Source organism: Drosophila hydei, unplaced genomic scaffold (assembly GCF_003285905.1).
Source record: "Drosophila hydei strain 15085-1641.00,03,60 unplaced genomic scaffold, DhydRS2 tig00008124-arrow-arrow-pilon, whole genome shotgun sequence".
NCBI classification, from domain to species: domain Eukaryota; kingdom Metazoa; phylum Arthropoda; class Insecta; order Diptera; family Drosophilidae; genus Drosophila; species Drosophila hydei.
Window position 1 is genome coordinate 304,757 of NW_022045834.1, and position 22,626 is coordinate 327,382.

Sequence of the window (22,626 nt, forward strand, 5' to 3'; positions counted from 1 at the left end):
ATCTCTATCTCTATCTCTATCTCTATCTCTATCTCTATCTCTATCTCTATCTCTATCTCTATCTCTATCTCTATCTCTATCTCTATCTCTATCTCTATCTCTATCTCTATCTCTATCTCTATCTCTATCTCTATCTCTATCTCTATCTCTATCTCTATCTCTATCTCTATCTCTATCTCTATCTCTATCTCTATCTCTATCTCTATCTCTATCTCTATCTCTATCTCTATCTCTATCTCTATCTCTATCTCTATCTCTATCTCTATCTCTATCTCTATCTCTATCTCTATCTCTATCTCTATCTCTATCTCTATCTCTATCTCTATCTCTATCTCTATCTCTATCTCTATCTCTATCTCTATCTCTATCTCATCTCCTATCTCTATCTCTATCTCTATCTTATCTCTAATCTCTATCTCTATCTCGATCTCTATCTCTATCTCTATCTCTATCTCTATCTCTATTCTATCTCTATCTCTATCTCTATCTCTATCTCTATCTCTATCTCTATCTCTATCTCTATCTCTATCTCTATCTCTATCTTTATCTCTGGTAGTTATCAGTAAAGGCGCAATCAAAGCTTCTGGCAAACAGGAGTATGGCAATAACCGTTATTCACAAGCATACAGCAAACTGGACCCCCAAATAGTTATAGCGAATGTGTATATAAATAAAAGCCAAGTAATAAAGTGAGTGTGTGTGTGTGACACTGTTATAGGATACCGCAAGAAGAAAATTAACCGCAATAAACAGAAAACTAACAGTTACCTGGAGCTTAAGCAAGAGCTAAATAAACCGCAGTACACACACACAGCCATACAGACAAGGAAAAACTAGCAGTAAGCAAGAGCTTAAATAAATGTCAGCCATATAAACAGGTAAGCATTAAAAGTCCAAAATAACCAAAGGAGGAGAGGGAGCGCGGATGAAGTGTGTCTTTGTGGGTGTGTGAGATGTGGGGCGGATGGGCCAGAGAGCTGAAAGAGCCGTAGTCGATTGTATAACAAGCGTCGCGTATTCAGAACAGCTGAGATATGACGTAATTGGATGTGGACGAAATAATATACGAATAATCAAAAGACCAAAAGCATCCCCCATTGCACCCTCCATTTTAGAAAACAACTCGGATGTGAGGAGGGCAATAATTTTTTTTGTTTGTTGATTTTTTTTTTCGGTTTATGTAATTTGCAAATATTCCGGCTTCTGCTTGGGCCAGTTGGGAGTAGAACTCTTTGGTGGAAAACTTTGGCAGCAGAAGTAATCAATAAATATTATATTACTAAATTTTACTGGAATCGTCCAATTTCTATCTCGCTCACTCGCACGCTCTCTTTTTTGGCTGCGCTTTTACTGCGCAAGCTTGCGGCAAATTGACGGGAAATGGCTGCGGCTCAATTCGCCTTGGAATTGGCAGCATTTTACCCCAGCTTGTAGCGTTTGCATTGCTCGGCGAATTGAAATCTATGCTAAGTTAACTGTAAGCGTGAAGTGCTAGCGAAATGTAGGTCTAGAAAAAGCACTCGGCTTTTTTTTCGTTAGAGCTTTTTATAAGCTTAACAAGTAAATTAAAAACGAAGAATACTTAAAGGGGAATGTATTTATACGAGGGTAGCTTATGATATTTCCAAAGATCGTTGCAAATAGCAGATAGACAAAAAATATTAATTTTAAAAATTGTCTAGGTTACCCTCGTTTAAATAAATGTATATATATGTATGCTTATTTCTATTTTTGATTATAATGTTTTTGTTTATATTCTACAAAATACTATTGACAGAAATTGTGATAAGAACGCTTGACTCTGAAATTTCAATGATAACCGAACCTACAGTTTACAGCAATTGGTTGACATGCAGCTCACGCGCCCAGCTTGAGAGCCACTGAACACAATTGCAAATACTAACAGCAGCAGCAGTGGCAGCCGCAGCCGCCGCCGCAACAGCAGCAGGAACGCCTGAAACCTTGAAAGCTTGCAGCCCAACTGTTTGTTGCTCTCCAGTGCTCACCACCGGCACTCAGTGCCGACCGCAATGGCGCCACCCACAAGCCAAAAGTCCAGCTAGCAAGCAAGTCTGCCGTTCCAGTGGCGGCGACAAACAACGACAGCGACGGCACCCAGCTGAGCACAAAAAAAGCTGCTAGGCGGTAAAAGAAGCACCGAAAAAAGTATAGAAATAAGCTCTGATTGTGATTTCCATGCGCAATTGTTTGCCCACCGCCCCAGCCCTGCATATGTGTGTGCGTATGTGACAGAGATGTGCGAACACGACGAGCACGACAGCCGAAGCGTAGCCGAACAAAAGCCGAACGTTTCGCTCACAGCTGCAGCAATCGCGGCGCTGGTGGACTCAACGCTCGACTGGCACTATCATTGGCGTTTTAACTGTGGACGGTTGCTACTCGCACTCGCTGGCGGATTAACGGCACATAGATATATATATATTTAAAAATATATATATGTATATGCACATATATATATAAAGAGAGTTATGTGCATGTCTGCGTAGAGAAGAAGAAGAGGAGGCTGAAAAGCAGCGTTCAAGAAAATCCATCTGTATGTGTGTTGTTGTTGGTGCGCCGCTGCGGAAAATACAACAAATTTTCATGTATTTGCACAAAACGTTGGTTACATAAAAAAGCAAATAAAAGAAGTTTAATTCTCGAGGTGATGATGCAAAAGTGCCAGAATTTCAAAAAAAAAAACAAATCGTTCCACGACCTCAATAATAAAATAAATAAAAAATTATGCAAAACAAAAAAAAAACAATTTTTCGAGTGATTATATGAACAGCGTCGGCAATAGCATCGCGACGAGGACACTGTGACAGCAGCAGCAAAAAAAAACATGATATCCTTGTAGAACTTATATACATACCGAAATTCGATTTTTTTTCTTGCTGCTGTATATTAAAAATGAAATTAACATAAACTATTAAAAATAAAACGAACATAAACAATAGCTAAAATCATTATAATAAAATATAATTTATAAATTAATCATAAAAAACTGAAATCAAGCAATTTCCCAGGTTTTGAAAGAACAGAACGTCTGAGTCTAATTCCAATACATAACTAACAAAAAATAGCTAGAAAATAATGTCAAAAGATCTTCATAATTTTGCCACTAGTTTTTAGCTTGTTTCGGCTAGTGAAAATGTAGTGCACTTGTATGTATAGCTTGTGTAATCAATATGCTTATATAAACTTTGCTATCCCAGCTACAGTGCACATACGCTTGTGGCCACATAATAAAACACGAAAGAAAACTTCAGAATTGCATTAAATACTCATTAAATAGCAGGAAAAAAACTGAGCATTGCCTACATTTGTGCGCCTCCTGCCCCACAGCTAGAAGACTCGCCCAGTTACAGACATAGCCACAGGCATTTATAGCTATAGCTATACAAGCCATAGCTAGAACCGAGGCCGTTTCTTTTTCGCCTTCGCCACGGACGCGCGTTGCGCAATGTGGCAGCGACGTCGCCGGCGGCAGCATTCAGAAAGTAAGTCAAGCTACGCGTATGCGTGAGAGAGCAGCTTCATTGTGTTAGTGAAACATTATTTTTAGCTGCACCAACAACAAAGGAGTAGCGCATATCATATTGCAAAATTAACATACAATTTACATAACTTTGCCAGCTTGTGTATGTGTATGCCTGTGTGTGTGCGTGTACAGTGGTGTGTTTAAAGCTGCAGCAGCTAAGCCGCTTAGCATGGTCATAGCTAACCTAACTGACGATTCCCGCATAACTGTAACGGGCTGCTTGAGCATTCCCGAGAGCTGCTCTAACTGTCATTAAGCTGGCGCCCAGCTGTCAATTTTTATGGCATGGCCAAAATCTGTTTTACTGTTCTGCACCCAAAAAAAGGAAAAAAATAGAAAAGGAAAAAAACTTCCAACGCAAGTTCCAGGCTCACTCTTTGCTCTCTCTTTCTCTCTCTCTTTTTGCAGCTCACACATGCTTGCGCTCTCCATCTCGAATTCGCTCTGCATTCTGCCTGTGCTTGCTCTCTCGCAGTACGCATACGCTGATTGACTTGCGCCAAGCTTTGGATGCTTTTTTCCAACGCTCCTCGCTCGAGATTACATAACAGTTGGCAGAGTGTGTGGCTAAAATCGGCAGGCGACTGCAATTTGTTTTCACGTAAATGACAAAGAGTTGATCGAATTAGCAACAATTAATTAAACTAAATTTATGCAAAATTCACCAAAATTAATAGCGAGTGCAAAAAACTATTTAACAGCTGCCAAAATCAACGGCAAAGTGTACTTTAGAACAGTTTTCTAAGCGTGTCCTTGTGACACACACATACAAAAAGAAAGAAAAAACTGTCAAAGCGGACAAAGACTGATTCGTTTCTTTTTACTCAGTTTTGACAAAGGCCAAATGAGTTTTTAATGTTTATATAAGCGGTCGATGAAGAGCAAAATGTTCATAATTTTCATTAAACAATTAATTTGTATTTGAACAAAAAAATATAAAAAATTCAATAAAATCTAATAATAATCTTAATACAGTTTCGAATAAAGTAGAGAGTTATAGATACATACAATCTGTAGGAAATTGCTTGAGAATAAAAGAAGCCCATATATATTTAATATATATAATATATATAAATATATTTATATATATATTAATTTAAAAAAGTCTTACCTGGTCTTCTCCACCCAACAGGTGGCATAAAAAAGAGAAAAATTGTTCACATGTACTCACAAATTTATTTCTAATTTCAGTAACCAAATAAATTTAGCGCAAATCTTAACACAATACTGCTACGAACATTCAGAAAAAAACCCCATTTAAAAATGTTGTACCAACGCAGTTGATTAAGACAAATATACCAAAAAACCAAAAATAAAACAAAAACCAAATATAACATAAATAATTAATATTTAAATAATATTCATAACGTTTAACTTAAACATTAAGAATAACAAAACCAAATAAAACCAATAGTTTAACGCTAGCCTAATACAAACAGACAGACACCCTCCTTAGACCTGGTGCAAGCGTATCGTAAACCGTACTTAAAGCCAACAACAAGCTAAACCGAAAACCAAACCAAAAATCAAACCAAATCAAACCAAAAAAAAAACATCAATAATGGCCGACAAGAAGATTGGTGAATACTATGCGCCACCGCCAAAGATGGGCAAATGGGAGGGTTTCAAAAAATTCATATGGAACAGTGAAACTAGCCAATGCCTCGGACGCACCGGTTCCAGTTGGGGTAAGTTAAAAAAAAATTATAAAAATAATATTATGCAATATGGTAAAAAATTTTTAACAAATATAAAGAAATAATTTCTTATATAAATTTTTATTTATGCACTAGAAGGAACTTATATAATTTTTGACAATTAAAATCTAATTATCAGTTTAATTAAAAATTAAAAACATTCTCGTTTTTTAATACATATTTCTTTTTCTTATATAATTTTCATATGGAAGTTTACATTCTAAAATTGAAATCAAATATAATTTCTACATTTTGTTAGTTTTTTATTAATATATTATCATTATTATAATTGTATATATTTCAGAAAAATAAATTTGTAATAAAATAAATTCTCTATGAGGATATAATATGCATATATACATATATATTATATATGGATTTTTTTAATAATATCCACAGCCTAGCGCTCGCTTTCGTGCTCTAGTTAATTGCTAATTAAAGCGCTCAGCAAATCAATCAAATTTCACGCATTGCGCATACGCCGCGTGGCTCAGCCTCGTATATGATGTAAAAAATAATTGTACCCCTATGTTTTATAATAACATGTTATTTGAGGGACATTCAAGGGCATAACGAACGTTAAATATAGCTTAAATATGTAATACAGCTTGCAGTAGCTTGCATTGTAAGCTTAATAAGTATATTCATATTTGTGTGATATATTTTTAGAAATCGAGTCAAATTTATAAAAAAAAATATACAATAAATACAATTCCATAGAGCTTCGAAAGTGTATATATTATATATGCTTAAAATATCACAAATATATATGGAATTATCAAAATTAATATCTAATTATTTTTATAAAGCACTTATAAATTTCTTTACAAATATTGAATAGATTTTCGTGTTTTCGTGAATTATATATACCATAAAAAATATATTATAAGTAACAAGTGTAAAATAGTACACAAAATTGCCCTTTCTATAGGTATCAAATAGTTAAAAATAATAGTTGAGATAATCTAGTTGATAATCCTTTTCATTATTGTGCCATCAATATTACAGTTATAGTTGCGTTCATTCTTTCAAATTTTCAACCTGTAATAATGCGTATCGATCGATTGGACTCATTCTCTAAATGCCGTGCACAATAAAAAGTCACGTATCTGATGGGCAGGTAGATGGCCAAGTAAATTGCCCCTGCCAGCCCTAAATATAGAATCAAATAATGTGTCTAAGCTAGAGCACATGCTAGTCGAACAGTCAACTAGTCAGTTAGTTATTTGGATTGTTCATATAGTTGATTTACTTTTTGATAGACATTGCATAACAATTATACGAGCGTGGACGAACCCTCGAGGCTCCCTTGGGCTTAAGTAGTCGACAAATATGACTAATCATTTGATATCGTGTATAAACGCCATCAGAGACAATGTGAATGCAAAATTGTCATAAATATTTTATGGCCCAAGCAAAAGACAATGGACAGTGGAAACAAAAAAAATAAATAAATAAATAAACAGGCCGGGTCGAAATTTCTGATCTATTTAAATTTCAGGCCTTAGATAAGTTTATTTTAAATATTATAAAAACGTTTACTAAATAGATAAGAAAAGCATTAGATAATAATGCTGCACAGATATTAGTTGTTTGCCAAGTTTCATAGGTCAGTACAAGGCCTTTTGACTCGATTGTCAACACATATTTATGACCGTATAGAAATAGTGTTAAAAATCGATAAGTTGTGGATTGAAGTGCAGTAGAATGTCACTTCTTTTGACATATACATGTACATATTTGTATTTTTATAAAAGCTCTATAGATGTGACAATGAGATATCGATATTTATCGATTTGTAAAAATTTCACTGAAATTGTATTATTTATTATTATATTTCTAAATTCAGGGGCTGAATACAAAAAAACCCTTTTCATTTACCTTTTATATTTTTGCTTATATATATTAGCTCATTTTTTTAAATATAGATATTTATCGATTTGCATATAAAATGAAAATTTGTATGCGAAACTTGTACCTATACAAAAAAAGGCCGTTAATTTAATCGAGGCTCTTAATTAACGTAAATTAGTTCAATATTTAAATATCGACATTTATCGATTCGCACATAAAACGACAGTTTGTTAACGAAACTTGTGTCTACACACTTTATAAAAATATTTTAAATTAAGATCGATATTTATCGATTTTAGAAAAAACAGTCTAAGTTTAGCAAAGATCGATTCAAAATAAGTCAAATATAAATAATTGTCTCTTAAACTAGTTTGCTGTACCAAAAGGTCTAGAAATCAAGAATTTTTCTATTATTAACTTGTTAAATTTAGCCTTAACACGTTCAACCACAAGCACCGCTTGCTATAACAAATACTACTTGATAAACTGAGATTTACGATAATGCGCAAGGGTTTTTTTAGCAACTATTTATAACATACGTGCTATTTGTCTATTTATTGATATGGGATTAAGCTCCTCTTACGCTCTTGCTCCGCCCTCGCTGGCGGCTACATCATTCAATTCGAGCTGTCGCACAGCTGAAGGCACGTGCCGTCCTTCCTCTTTTTGTTTTATTTTTAGCAATATCTCAGGACTTAGTAATTTTTAATGGAGTTCAATTTGTGATGCTGTCGCAGCGCTTGACACTATTGAAACATTGATGTGCGCTCGAATGTCAAACCAGATTGAAAAGGTCAGTGGTAAGAGTGGAAGAGAATATTTAAATATATCTATGCCAAGGAAAGGATAAGAAATTATCAATCAGTTTTATTTTTGGAAAGAACTTTTTGATTATTAAAATTAGAAAATAAGATATTTAAAATATGATAGATGATAGATGATATATGATAGATGATAGATGATAGATGATAGATGATAGATGATAGATGATAGATGATAGATGATAGATGATAGATGATAGATGATAGATGATAGATGATAGATGATAGATGATAGATGATAGATGATAGATGATAGATGATAGATGATAGATGATAGATGATAGATGATAGATGATAGCTGCTCGCTGCTCGCTGCTCGCTGCTCGCTGCTCGCTGCTCGCTGCTCGCTGCTCGCTGCTCGCTGCTCGCTGCTCGCTGCTCGCTGCTCGCTGCTCGCTGCTCGCTGCTCGCTGCTCGCTGCTCGCTGCTCGCTGCTCGCTGCTCGCTGCTCGCTGCTCGCTGCTCGCTGCTCGCTGCTCGCTGCTCGCTGCTCGCTGCTCGCTGCTCGCTGCTCGCTGCTCGCTGCTCGCTGCTCGCTGCTCGCTGCTCGCTGCTCGCTGCTCGCTGCTCGCTGCTCGCTGCTCGCTGCTCGCTGCTCGCTGCTCGCTGCTCGCTGCTCGCTGCTCGCTGCTCGCTGCTCGCTGCTCGCTGCTCGCTGCTCGCTGCTCGCTGCTCGCTGCTCGCTGCTCGCTGCTCGCTGCTCGCTGCTCGCTGCTCGCTGCTCGCTGCTCGCTGCTCGCTGCTCGCTGCTCGCTGCTCGCTGCTCGCTGCTCGCTGCTCGCTGCTCGCTGCTCGCTGCTCGCTGCTCGCTGCTCGCTGCTCGCTGCTCGCTGCTCGCTGCTCGCTGCTCGCTGCTCGCTGCTCGCTGCTCGCTGCTCGCTGCTCGCTGCTCGCTGCTCGCTGCTCGCTGCTCGCTGCTCGCTGCTCGCTGCTCGCTGCTCGCTGCTCGCTGCTCGCTGCTCGCTGCTCGCTGCTCGCTGCTCGCTGCTCGCTGCTCGCTGCTCGCTGCTCGCTGCTCGCTGCTCGCTGCTCGCTGCTCGCTGCTCGCTGCTCGCTGCTCGCTGCTCGCTGCTCGCTGCTCGCTGCTCGCTGCTCGCTGCTCGCTGCTCGCTGCTCGCTGCTCGCTGCTCGCTGCTCGCTGCTCGCTGCTCGCTGCTCGCTGCTCGCTGCTCGCTGCTCGCTGCTCGCTGCTCGCTGCTCGCTGCTCGCTGCTCGCTGCTCGCTGCTCGCTGCTCGCTGCTCGCTGCTCGCTGCTCGCTGCTCGCTGCTCGCTGCTCGCTGCTCGCTGCTCGCTGCTCGCTGCTCGCTGCCTCGGATAGATGATAGATGATAGATGATAGATGATAGATGATAGATGATAGATGATAGATGATAGATGATAGATGATAGATGATAGATGATAGATGATAGATGATAGATGATAGATGATAGATGATAGATGATAGATGATAGATGATAGATGATAGATGATAGATGATAGATGATAGATGATAGATGATAGATGATAGATGATAGATGATAGATGATAGATGATAGATGATAGATGATAGATGATAGATGATAGATGATAGATGATAGATGATAGATGATAGATGATAGATGATAGATGATAGATGATAGATGATAGATGATAGATGATAGATGATAGATGATAGATGATAGATGATAGATGATAGATGATAGATGATAGATGATAGATGATAGATGATATATGATAGATGATAGATGATAGATGATAGATGATAGATGATAGATGATAGATGATAATTGATAATTGACTAGATGATAGATGATAGATGATAGATGATAGATGATAGATTATAGATGGCTTAGTGTATATGTAACATGCAAAGCGCATTCCAAATCCAAAGTCTTATTCGCTTTCTAGTCTATGCCCCATAGCCTCTATCATTTGTCAGCTCTTCGCAGCACATTTTACCTTCGACTCGAGTTCTTTTTGCACAATTGCCTATAACCCAGTTAAATGCCAAGTGGTTGATGAAAAACCTGCACTATCATGCACTGAAATTGACTCAACTAAAAATCAATTCTAACCTCATTCTCAAAGAACATTGTACAACACTGGCTGTCTGACAGGCACGCAGGCAACAAAAACAGCGACAAGTGCCGCCCCGGGCTTAGCTGGCAACCAAAATGTGGGCGTTGGCGGCAAACAATTCAACATGGCTGCGAAACAGACAATTTTCTTGTTGTTGTTGCCGCTGCTGCTGCTGCTGTTGCATGATTGCTTTGTCTGTAACCTACTTAGTTGCAAGTTGTGTTGCTTCTTCAGTTAAACACTTAACACGCCGCCAGCACGAAATCTTTTCAGCGTTATTTAGCCAGTAACTAAGAAAAAAGGGCTAAAGCTGGGGAGAAAGAGAGTCGACATTATACTGTATAAATATATATAGTATGTATATGTATAGTAGGCATATATATGTATATGTAAATAAACATTTGTATATACTTCATTCTAGGTTTCAAGCAAACGTTTTTGGGTAATGCTTGTAATGAAAAGCAAGTTTCTAAATATTGCTCTTTAGAGCTCAAACTACGTGCTATACTAATATTACTACATATAATATATTATGTCAATACATATGTATATATGCTCCAATAACTTCTAGATTTCTATAGTTTGCATTTTGCATAAGTGTTGCCAATTGTATAATCCATGAACAGTTTAAGCTCTAGGCAATCGTTTGTATTGAATTCAGATTACTTATGGGTAGCAAATTAATTAAATTAACTACAGAAAAACTGAGTCTAAAACTGAATCTATACTTGAGTATCTATGTATCTAAATGTATGCTTCAAATAGAGCCTTACCTAATTCGAGAAGTGCAGCAAGAATTATTCAAACCATTCAAAAAATATAAAAATAATCATATATAAATATAAATTAATTTACCATGAAACATTAATGGTAATATCAGTTTTAAGATCATTTGTTGTGAGAGTGTGTGAGCGACAGAGAGAGGGCGAGAGAGAGACAGAGAGCGCCAAGCGCTTCTTGCGAGCAAAAAGTATAGATGAGTCTTAAATCTGGCAAAGAAATTCCGAGCTACAGTAAGGTAAAGTTCTAGAAGTCTTTTCTTGAAAATCTGATAATACACATCAATAGTCGATCCGAACCGGACGAAAAATACTTCAGTTATATTTAGTAAAAGTTATTGAAATATAAAAGTATTTCGGTTACAATGAATGCAAAGCAAATACATAAGCTTAATGCTTTGATAATCGAAAAGTAAAAGCTTCGCTTGCTTAACACTCTCGTAACTCAATTTCTAGTAATCTTATCTATCAATAAAGGCTACAACACAATGCAATAAAGAATTGCCCCAGACAACTAGTAATTCAAGCAGTCTATATACTGTACTATTCTCTCAAACATCATCAGCTCTCCTCTAGAACATCTTCATCTCTCCTCATAGAAATCAAAGCCAATCAATTGCTTTACTGCAAATCAATTAAAAAAAAAATAAAATATAAAAAAAATGCCAATCATTTCGATCAATGGACTCAAATTGAGACGTTTTGCAGGCACATGAGAGATGGATGCTTGTGAAAAAATGTGTCGAGGCTTTACAATTTACATCGACCCATCAAATTGAGCGTTGCGCTAAATAGTATGCCAACTTCTGCGATTGCCACGCATTGACCTCGAATGGGCTGCAAATCTGTTAAGTGCTTTGCACTGAGTGCAAAAAAAGCAACAGCAAAAAACAATTATCCAATCGACACGGCAATTAGCATACGGTTCACGACTGCTGTCGATTACTGATTGCATAAGTGCATTATGGAGAGCTCAACTCTCGCCGAGATCTCTTTATAATGAGATATTCATGAACTTTAAGGGTATCTGGAAAACTTTGCTGGCAATCAAAGTTTTTAAATTGAAAAACTTTCAATGCGCTTAATTGGAAAACAATTAAGAAATGCCTGAGGAACAGCAAGTGTATGCATAGGGTGGACTCGAGCAGTGTAGTAGACTAGTAAATACCCTGTGTATAAAGATACTAATAAGAAGTTACAAATTCATTGATATGAGAATTTCAATAAGAAAATCTGAATCAAGCATATTTATTAATATTATGATCAAATATTTATTTAGAAAATATTTTCATTCTTTTACAAATCAAAGTAATTTGCATAATTCACAATACAATTTCCAATAAACAAAATATGCAAATTAAAATCCTCGGGTCATGTGGCGAATACAAACCACAGGCTACTTGGCCTAGGACTAAGCTATTCATAAATCTTATTGGACTCCCGAGAGCCTGGAAGATGAGTATAATTAAAGAGCTGGCAACATAGGAAATTGCAAAGCACGTAACACATAATTAAAATTAAAAGTCTTGCTAGACTTCATAAATCAAACGTAGCTTCTTTTTATGTATTCAAAACAGAAGCTGCTGAGATTATTAATTCGAATTTGTTGCAAGCCAAATTCTATGAAATTAAATTTTTATTTTACTTGTAAACATGTTCAAATATAATTTATAAAAAATATTTTCAAAAATTTAATAATTTTAATATGAATATTAATGTTTTAAATGATTTTTTTTTTAATTTATTACGCATTTTTCTATAATTTTGGGAATAATAATAACAAATAGAGAATATATTCAAATTAAATTAGTATAATAAAAAATAATAATAAAAATATATGAAGATATAATTATATATTGAATTAAAATATGAATACTAATCTCAAACATTTATGTAATTTACTATAATAAATTACTTTTAATTCAAATAATACATAAAATAAAATGGGTTGCTTATTAAAATAATAAAAATAAAATATTATAATTGAAAATGTAAATCATATAATATATTAAAATTTGAATTACATAATATAATTTTAATAATATAATAATACATTTTTAAATATATTTCATTATTATTATTAAAAATGTTTACAAATGAAATAAAATAATTAAAACACAGTCAAAGCTAAAAGTCTCTTCCAAGAGTATTTAAAAATGATTATTATTCTACTTATTGCATTGTGTGCTTAAATTTATGTGCGTTTTGTGTGTATGTATCTCTGTCCCTCTCTCTCTCTCTGAATCTCACGCAATATCTCTCTCGCTATCTGTATGTACGTGATGTGCTGCATAGCCTGGGGGCTGGTTGCGAATCCTGATGTTGACAGCTGTATTTTCTGCTCCATTTTGCTGTCCAATATTTTTTCTTTGTGTGCCAGCTGCTGCTGTATACATGTGCGTGTGCGTGTGTGTGTGTGTGCATATATATTTGTCTTATTTTTCTGTCAAAACTGTCAAAATTAACAGAGCAAATGGGCTACAACCCGCACCAATGGCTGCAAGGTAAAATTGTAGCTGAAATTACAAAAGAGGAAGAGGTGGACGCAATTCATTTTGCGAGTGTCTCTGTGTGTGTGTATGTATACAGCTTGCAGCTGTAGCACACATGCAAACAACGCACTCACACCAACACGAACGCACACACACACGCGCACACCAGTGCATATACCAGCACAGTTTGTTACATTATTGCGGCAGCTGTGCAAATGGCAAAGTTCAGCCAAGAGACCTACAAAAAGCGAGACAGCGCTAGAGTGGGAAAGACAGGGACGGAAAGAGAACGAGAGAGTGCGATTAATAGAGAGGGAGAAAGAGAGTGAGAGCTGCAGAGAGAGACAGCGAGCAGTCGCAGCCAGAGAGTGCGCGCACAATGCTGCGTATACTTAATGTTCTACTAAGACCTGCCAGGTGCTCAACAGTAGCATGAACACGCATACACACGCACGCACACAAGCACACAGGTAATGAGTGAAAGATTTTCGCGTAAATCAATCGGATTTTTAAGGTAGAGCCCTGCATAACCAAACCTGAAATATAAAAAGCGAAATCAAAAGTCGAAGCGCCGCTTGACAACAGAAAAAATAGAAAACAAAAGTCAAATGCGGCGTTATATCACATTATTTTAATAAAAAGATAAATTAAACAAATTATATAAAAAATGAAATTACATATTTATTTTTATATTTTTTATTTTATATATATAAAAGTTTCTTTTATTTAATTAATTTAACTAAGTTGTCTCGAAAACAAATATTTTAATAGGTCCTAAAAAAATTAATAATAACATAATAAAAATATGCAATAAATATTATTTTATTTTTTTCTCACCGAAATAAATGCAATAAATTGCATTCATTTTAGATTAAGATTCATTCTAAAGACTCTTAATTAGAATCAACGAATGTCGAAAACACCCTAAAATATTGTAAAAGAATTTCTAAGCATTTCTAACAAACTTAAGTAAATTGATTTTTATTTTTGTACTTAATTTGTTTCTATATAAGAATTTCAACCAGTATAGAAACTATTGTTTTTTTATTTTCTGCACTTAAAATTTAATTTCCGAACTCATTTACGATTTAAATTTATGTGTCTTCTAATTTCATATCTTTATCGAGTGCACTTAACATTTAGAGCGAATCAGCGTATTTGCCTTGCTAACCAAATAAAACAGCTGTTTCCCCGCCCCCAACAATAGCAAGCAAATCGAAAATTCAGCTCCAACCATGCCCCATGCTCAGCTGAGCCACAAAACTGCTTCATCTTCAAAGGCCCCACCTAGCGCAGCACGAAAAGCCATTGCGACCACTGAAAGCAGAGCAAACAGCTCGTTAAGTGCAGAAATACACACACACACAGAAGCATACACACACACATACACACTGTCACACCCATTGGAATAACAATAAGAAAATTCAGCTTGAAAAAAAAAGCACAACCAACTGCAAAAGGAGGCGCCCTGCAGGCGAACCCTTGAAGTTAGCTCGAGTGTTGCCATGCAAACGTATATTTTTTTTCTGTTCTTTCTTTTCTATTATTATTTAACTGCCTACGTAACGTAACCAAATTACGTAAGGCGTTGCACAAATGCTTAACGTATTTGCAAGCTCAATTGAGGTGGACAAAATGTGAAAAAGATAATTACAAATTGTATCGGTTAACTAAGAAAAAAACATAATATATATATAGTGTATATATATATATAGTGTATTATAGTTAAAATATAAATACATTAGTTAAAACTTTTACCCAAGATAGTTGAACTAGAAGCCTTTTAACGAAGCATATAATGGCTTTATGTTAATATATCCATATATATGTATGCATATATATATCTATATACAAATATATATTTCTATATATGTCTGTATTTGGCCCTGAGAATTCGTTAGAGTGCGGGCGCATTGGCAATAGCTAGTCGGGCAGCAGCAAAAGCGACAGCGCATGCGTTCTTTTTTCTCATTTTCATTTTCATTTTTCTTTTTTGTAAGTTTTTTAGTTTTTTTTTTTTGTATTGGCAATACTTTTGCCAATTAATTGACCGTGTGCAGCATTTTGTTGTCACAAGTGTGTTTCAATAGCTCTTGACTATAAGCATGTTACTTAACAGATTTTAAAGGCTCTCATCTATAATCGAATCAATGTGAAATGAAGGATTGTTGAAGAGTTTTAAATACAATATATATGTTAGTTTATTTGCTTATGATATATTTTCTACTAAATTTAACTGATGAAAAACTAAATAAAATTCTAGCTTAAAACTATATTGATTTCTTTCATTTCTAACATATATTTAAAGTATTTGGTGATTTCTTGAATATCAACTTTATTTAATTTCAATTTATTTTTTGCGTAAAAATTTAGAAAGTTTCCAAATCTGAGATTGTCTCCTTTGAACATATATTATATAGAGAAATTTATGTTATCTATATATAAAGATATAAAAAAAAGACTAAAAATTTGAGTTAAAGCGAAATATTCTTTTGTCTAAATTCAAATATCATTTTAAAGAAACTCACAAATTTTTAGCTATATCTTTTGCCATTCAATTACGCCTAATTTCTCTCTCATCTCTGATCGCCCTCTCTTAGTCTTCCACAAAATTCTACTTCATTCAATTCTCATTAAACTACTTAAAAATGTATTTAGTCCGACGACCTTTCCCATTCATTCATTAATTTATTGCTAGTTCTCTTGCAATTTCCTTTTTGCAAAATTCCCACGGCACACACACAAGTCTCCAAGTCTCCGGGCAAAATGATTAATGACTTTTCTAAATTGCTCTGTAATGCCAAATGCCAATTCCAACATATTTTGCACTACATCAATTTGCTGCTGCGTCACATGGCGTATGCGTAATGTGAACGAAACTTAACTATGAAATCTAAAATTAAAGCGATTGCAATAAAAACAACTAAAAATAAAATAAGAGCGAAAGCTAAAGGGCAAGAGGAAGAGTGCTAAAACTTGGCGACCTTTTAATCACACTTAATTACAAAACAGAAATGTCAAAATGACAAACTAGTCAAAACTAAGCTGGGGCACAGGAGAGTGGATATTTGCCAAGCACAAACACACACTATCAAACACCCTCACACACCCTCAAAGTTTGGCCTTAGTTTTACGTGCAGCTGGAGCCAAGAAAATGTCAAAAGTCGTGCATTGTGTAATCGTAGAGCGTTGGAGTAGTTACACAAGTGTGAAAGGGGCGTGAGCCGTGGCAGTCATCCAACTGTCGTAGTTACTAGCCTATACTACCCCATACCACACCACCTTCATGCCCCAGATTGTCAATTAGCCCAGAAGTATGCCAAACTGTGTAAATTCTTGGCTCAGTTAACGTCTTACTCAGCCAGTTGAAGGTTTTTAGCACTGTTACAGTGGTCGCTCGCTAATTGGCAACTTAAGAGATTGTAAACTTTAGAAAAAAAAACAAGTTTTAAGGCTTGAATGGGGTACTCTTATATATTTTATTTTTGTAAATTCAATTAAAACTTTTTAATAAATAGTTGCAATTTTTAAAAGAAAATTTTAAAGCTTGGTTATTTTTATTTAATTTGTAAATATATATTTAATTTGAGATAGGATATAATAAAATAATAAAAAGCCCTATTCAAATATATTTTATTTTAAATATAACATAATAAATCTGTCCTAATGAGTTTTTTTAAATATAAAATAATAGTAAATTTTTAAGAATTGTTTGAAAAAGTATTTATTTATCAATTTATTTATATATTTATTTATTTAAAGTATATAAAATTTTTGTTTCATATTTAAACACCTACATATATATTTTTTTATTTATATTATATAAAAAAATTTTAATTTAATATTAATAAGATTATCTTGTAAAATAATGAAAATTAAAACAAAGGAAAATCAAAAACTATAAATAAACAATTATGAAGCAATTATTATTATATAATTATTATTATATAATTATTGTTTAATAATTAATATAACATTGAAATCGTAAAAGTAGGTAAAATTAAAGTGCATAAGAGAAATATACAAAAAGCTCTAATTGGTTTAGCATATATTATATAACGTAGCTATATACTATATACTAATTTTCTCAGGGTTACAATAGTCACATATACATATGAGAAATACAATTCCTTTGGGACTAATTCTCATTTATTAGAGCCCAATAAGAAAAAAAAAGAAAAACGAAAAACAAATATCAAAATTCATTAGAACGCTGAAACAACTTAGCATGAAAAATTTCCATTAGGACATAAATGTAATGGCATTCGGAAATGTTTTGCTTTTATGAATATAATACACACAGACACACGCTTTGACAGAGCCATTAAAATACCGCACACAAGTCTTTTGCAATGGGGCGTGGCAGGCATAATAAAAGCGCCTAAAAGCCACAAAAAATTTTGTCTAGAAAGAAAACAAAACTAAAGTTGCATCATCGTTACGCAAACATGAAACCAAATTTGATTACTTTATGGCGCTCAGCTGAGGATTATATAATTCATGTAATCATCTATATAAGATAATGCCCTATATTTAAATTCAAAATTAATGAAAGGGTTTTCCCCTCTCTTCTTTTGCAGCAAAAATTTTACTTTTCTACATTATATTCTATGCGGCGTTAACCGGATTCTTTGCTGCCATATTTGCGGTGTTCTATCAAACATTGGAGGTAGATAAACCCAAATGGATGCTTGACAATGGATTGATTGGATCGAATCCAGGTAAGGTTACAAGCATTCAACTTAAGAGAAAAGGAAAACAAAACTAAAAGATATTACTTTTTATGCAATAACTTGATTTTCAAAAATAAAAATAAATATAAAATAATATATAATATAATATAAAATGTTAAAATAAAAATATTTTTAATAAAATGTATTAATAGAATTTTTTATAATTAAAAAAAAAAACATGTTCAAAATATATACTAAGCCATCACACAACACTTGTTAACATGTTTTACAACACTATATCTTTTATATTGCCTTCAGGTCTTGGCTTTCGACCAATGCCCCCAGAGGCGAATGTTGAGAGCACTTTAGTTTGGTACGAATCATCGAAGAAAGACAATTATATGTATTGGGTTGAGGAAACTGAGCGATTTCTGAAATGTAAGTACAGCTTCAGCTTTTGATGATTAAAATTTTGTATGATATAATAAAATTTAAAAACCGAATTTTAATATTTTTTCTAAAAAAAATTTGTTTTTCAAACCTTCATTTACTTTTATTTAAAATATTTATTTTTGTTTTGAAGCTGATGAAAGCTTAACAAATTATTTTTATTATTAATATCGCAATATTTGTATAATTATTTATAAATTTTATAGAACTGTCAACAATTTTTAAATTATTTATAAATGTTTTATATATATATTTTTGTTCATGAAACGTTTGTTTTTTGTGACTAAATCAAATAATAAAGATCACAGTGAGTGTAAAAAATATGTTTGCCTAAATAAAGTATTGCTAAATGAAACTATTTGATAGAAGCTAATTAAATGAAGGCTTTAAGTATATTAGAGATGATATTTAATCAGCTCTAGAATATATATTAAAAATGTGTTATATCTATTTGTGCACAGCCTATGACGAACTACCCAAGAAGAATCAAGTGAACTGCTCATTTGAGCATCCGCCACCAGAGGGCAAAGTCTGCGGCGTTGAAGTTTCTAGTTTTGCGCCCTGCACTTTTGATAATAACTTTGGTTATCACCTGGCCAGGCCCTGCATATTCCTCAAGTTGAATAAGGTAATCTATAGAATATATTTATATATATATATACATGATTTTAATCAATTTTCGCTCAGATTTACAACTGGGAGCCACAAATTTACGATTTAGCAAATTTGCCCAAAGACATGCCTGAGGGCTTGAAGCACCACATCAAGGAGAAGCAGAGCCTGCGACCAAATGAGGTAAATTTGAATTTGGTAAAATTAGAGTTTTTTTTAATGTTTTTGATCTCGCTTTATAGACTGCCGTTGTTTGGGTATCGTGCGAGGGCGAAAATCCTGCTGATGTTGAAAACATTAAGTCACGCGATTATTATCCTCGCATGGGTTTCCCCTCATTCTATTTCCCATTCAAAAATATCGAGGGCTATATACCGCCAATTGTTGCTGTTCAGTTTACCGTTGAAAGTAAGTATATATATAACAAATGTAATCAGATATTTATATAAAGAACATTGGGGAGATATAGATAGAGGTGACAGAGCATAAGGATAAGGAATGAAATTTTAATGAAAACAGAGGAATAATCTTTCTTTCTACAGTAAATACACTGAAATCACATAATCCCTCTTAAAACTCCATTAAAACATTTTAAAATTTTTAAAACTTAATTTATAAACGTCTTATTAATATTTTTTTGCTAAAATCTAAAAGCTCAACTTACAGATTAGGTAAAAAATGAATCTTAAAAAAAATTATAATATTAAGAGTCTGTAAAAAAACGACTTTTATGCTCTACATATTACTTAAGGCAGCAGTCAAACAATAGTCAAGCTCATATGAGTAAGCTTCTGCCCAACTTCTTCCACTTTTCCCAGCCCAATTGGGTGTGCTAAGACAAAAGAAGCAAAAAACTGGGAGTAACAAAAGAAAATCGTCTAGAACCCAATTTCACGCCACAATAAACTGTAATAATTCCTTAGCTTGAAATGAGAGAGAGAAGGAGAGAAGGAGCGAGGGGGAGTTTCAGTTTCAGTGTGTGCGTACAAAAGAGGATTAGGCAAATCCTTTATGCTTGTTAAGCCACATACATTACATGCTACCATTGCTATGACAGTTAACTAAGGGTCGTTAGCTCGCCTCGCCAAGCACACAAAGCGGTCAAAGATAATTGAAGATTGAAGTAACAAAGTATCACAAAAGTAGGCTACGAAATACAATAATAATAATGAATATAATTAATGATAAGAAAATATTCTTGTATTTATATGGTTCGAGTTAAAATGGAAGGCAGAAAATTAGAATAAGATTTGGTTTATTTTCTGTTGGCCAAAATAAAACTATTTTTATTGTGATTTTATATGAAATGATTGACAGAAAATAATTCAGATCTCTTTTATAACTTTGCAAGTCTGTAAAGACTTAATTTACTGAAATTAAAATAAAAAAACCTTTAATTTCCTAAACTTTAAATACTGGTTGTTTAAGTTACTCTGCGAATAACAGCCTAACATTATTTTGTATGGATAAAATTGTATTTTGTACATAATTAAATTATTAATATTAATAATTAATAATTTATTTATTAATTGTAATATTTACAAAATTTATTTAAAAATTTTTACCATTTTCTATACTTTCTCCAGCCGGCGTCTTGATCAACATTGAGTGCAAAGCCTGGGCTCGCAACATCAAACATGATCGCTCGGATAGGAGAGGATCCGTCCACTTTGAGTTAATGGTCGACTAAGAGAAACGCCATGGAGCAATGCATCATCAGTGAATGGGCGAAAAGCAGCAACAAGAACAGCTAAACAAGAAGCAAAGCAAACAAAAGAGAGAGAAGTAAACGAGAAAGTTGAAAAGAGAAAGAGAGCGCGAATTAGGCATACATAAAACAAGAAAACAAAATAAAAATAAAAATAAAAATTACAAAAATAAATGAAAATGAAGAAAAAGATGAAAAGTTAAGCAAAGTCACGATAAATAAAATAGTGACAAACACACACACACACACAAAAGAAAATGTAGCAGCAAGCAAAAAAAAAAACAAAAAAAAAAATAAAGCTAAATAATAATGCAAAATAAATACAGCAACAACCAAAGAAAAACTAAAATAAAGAGCTACAAAGAAAAAAAAGAAAGAAAAAAAAACAAAAAAATCATGACTAAACCTTGCGCTAAAAAAAATACCCAACGCTATCAAATGCCCAACACACAAACTTACACACACACTCCCACACACACACACAAACACAAACTTAATTGGTTAGGAAATTTTATTTAGTTAACAATTTAGGCAAAAAGAAAAAATAAAATAGCAAATGGTTACAAATTGGCAAGCCACATAATTTAGCGCAAATATGATATTATAAAATAAATGAAAATGAAATGAAAAAAAAATTGTTGTTAACAAATTCTACTTTGTTTTTTGGTGTAATTAAAAATAATTAAAGATATAAACGACAAACAGCGCAGCGAACAAAAATATAAACAAATGACAAATGCAGCAACTGTTCTTAACTCAATGAGAAAATGTGTTAAAAAATAAATATGTAAAAGCAAAAACAAAAAAAAAACAAACATTATTTATATTTATAATATTTAAATAAATACTTATATATATAAACATATATATATATATAAAATAAAAACAAAGTGAACAATTGGAACGCATATATAAACACATATGTATACATACATACATGAACCTACACCCCACCCCCTTCCCCTTGCCCCTTCCACAGCAGAAATAAAATAGAAACTTATTTAATTTGTTGTTTAAATTTGTTATAAATTTAAACAGGCCGCATTAATCCCATGAAACAAAGCAAAACATAAAAAAAAGAAACAAATGTTTAACTACAAATTTCTAAAGAAATACAAAAAGAAAAACAAAATAAATGTAGATTTTAAAATACAAAATGGAATAGAAAGCAAAAGCAAAAGAAGGTTAGATACAAATAAAACAAAAACAAAAATGCATAGAAATGAAGGCAAAAAAAACCGCAAACACATTTAAAATTAATACTCTTCACTTATTATGAAAAACCCAAAAAAAAAACTAAACAAAGATCATTAATGTGAAAATTGCATGAGAATAAATAAAAAAATATACAAAAAAATACAAAAAAAATAAAAAAAAAAAATTGAGGCAAAAAACAGATAAAATATAGCTGAAAGTAAAGTACAGAGTAACTGGTTACAATAACAAAAACAAAAGGAGTATATAAAATTAAAACAAAAATATATTATGTATACAATGAATTCCCCGAAAATGAGAAAAATTAATAAAGATCAATAAAAACGAACTTAATTTAACAATAAATAAAAACAAAACAGAAAAACAACCAAACAACAAACCGTTTCGATATATTACACCAAACATAATTTTCATCTACAGCCGCAGCAGCTTCAACTCCAGCGAAGGGCGTCAGAGTGCGGGGGCAGTTAGGGAGAGAGCAGCGAAAGCAACCCCAACATGCTGCATCTGCTTTTGGTATATACCAGAAAAATACCAACAAGAAAAAATGGAAAACAAGAAAATTTGATTTTCACTCATTTTTCTTTCACAATTTTTAGAGACAACTTCATAAATAGGCCTCAACTAGCTTAACAATTTTCTCGCTCTCTTGAGACCTTTGCCCAAACCCACAAAACAAAAAAAAAAAACATATATAAAACTTTAAAAAATCGAATGAAAAA

General features: G+C 33.7%; 1 protein-coding gene across 5 annotated transcripts; it reads left to right on the top strand.

Moving 5' to 3' along the window:
• Window positions 1-2,363: 2,363 nt before the first annotated feature.
• LOC111600444 (sodium/potassium-transporting ATPase subunit beta-2) lies at window positions 2,364-20,775 on the top strand. Of its 5 annotated transcripts, none has more exons than XM_023316534.2 (9): window positions 2,364-2,665; window positions 4,736-5,232; window positions 17,827-17,967; window positions 18,238-18,357; window positions 18,671-18,676; window positions 18,831-18,997; window positions 19,057-19,164; window positions 19,224-19,389; window positions 20,568-20,775. In XM_023316534.2, the coding sequence occupies exons 2-9, from the start codon at window positions 5,106-5,108 to the stop codon at window positions 20,669-20,671; spliced, it is 939 nt and encodes a 312-aa protein (XP_023172302.1). In that variant the 5' UTR covers window positions 2,364-2,665; window positions 4,736-5,105; the 3' UTR covers window positions 20,672-20,775. The 5 variants fall into 5 exon arrangements, with proteins under 5 accessions (XP_023172302.1, XP_023172304.1, XP_023172303.1 ...); XM_023316536.2 differs by having other exon boundaries at window positions 2,364-2,606; XM_023316535.2 differs by having other exon boundaries at window positions 2,364-2,554.
• The last annotated feature ends 1,851 nt before the right edge of the window (window positions 20,776-22,626 follow it).

What these genes read in the sequence shown, in the direction of transcription:
- LOC111600444 (XM_023316534.2), top strand. Translation starts at nt 5,106, where the DNA reads ATGGCCGACAAGAAGATTGGTGAATACTATGCGCCACCGCCAAAGATG. An exon ending in TATTCCTCAAGTTGAATAAG is followed by an intron (nt 18,998 to 19,056) that starts GTAATCTATAGA and finishes ATTTTCGCTCAG; the next exon opens with ATTTACAACTGGGAGCCACA. An exon ending in AGAGCCTGCGACCAAATGAG is followed by an intron (nt 19,165 to 19,223) that starts GTAAATTTGAAT and finishes CTCGCTTTATAG; the next exon opens with ACTGCCGTTGTTTGGGTATC.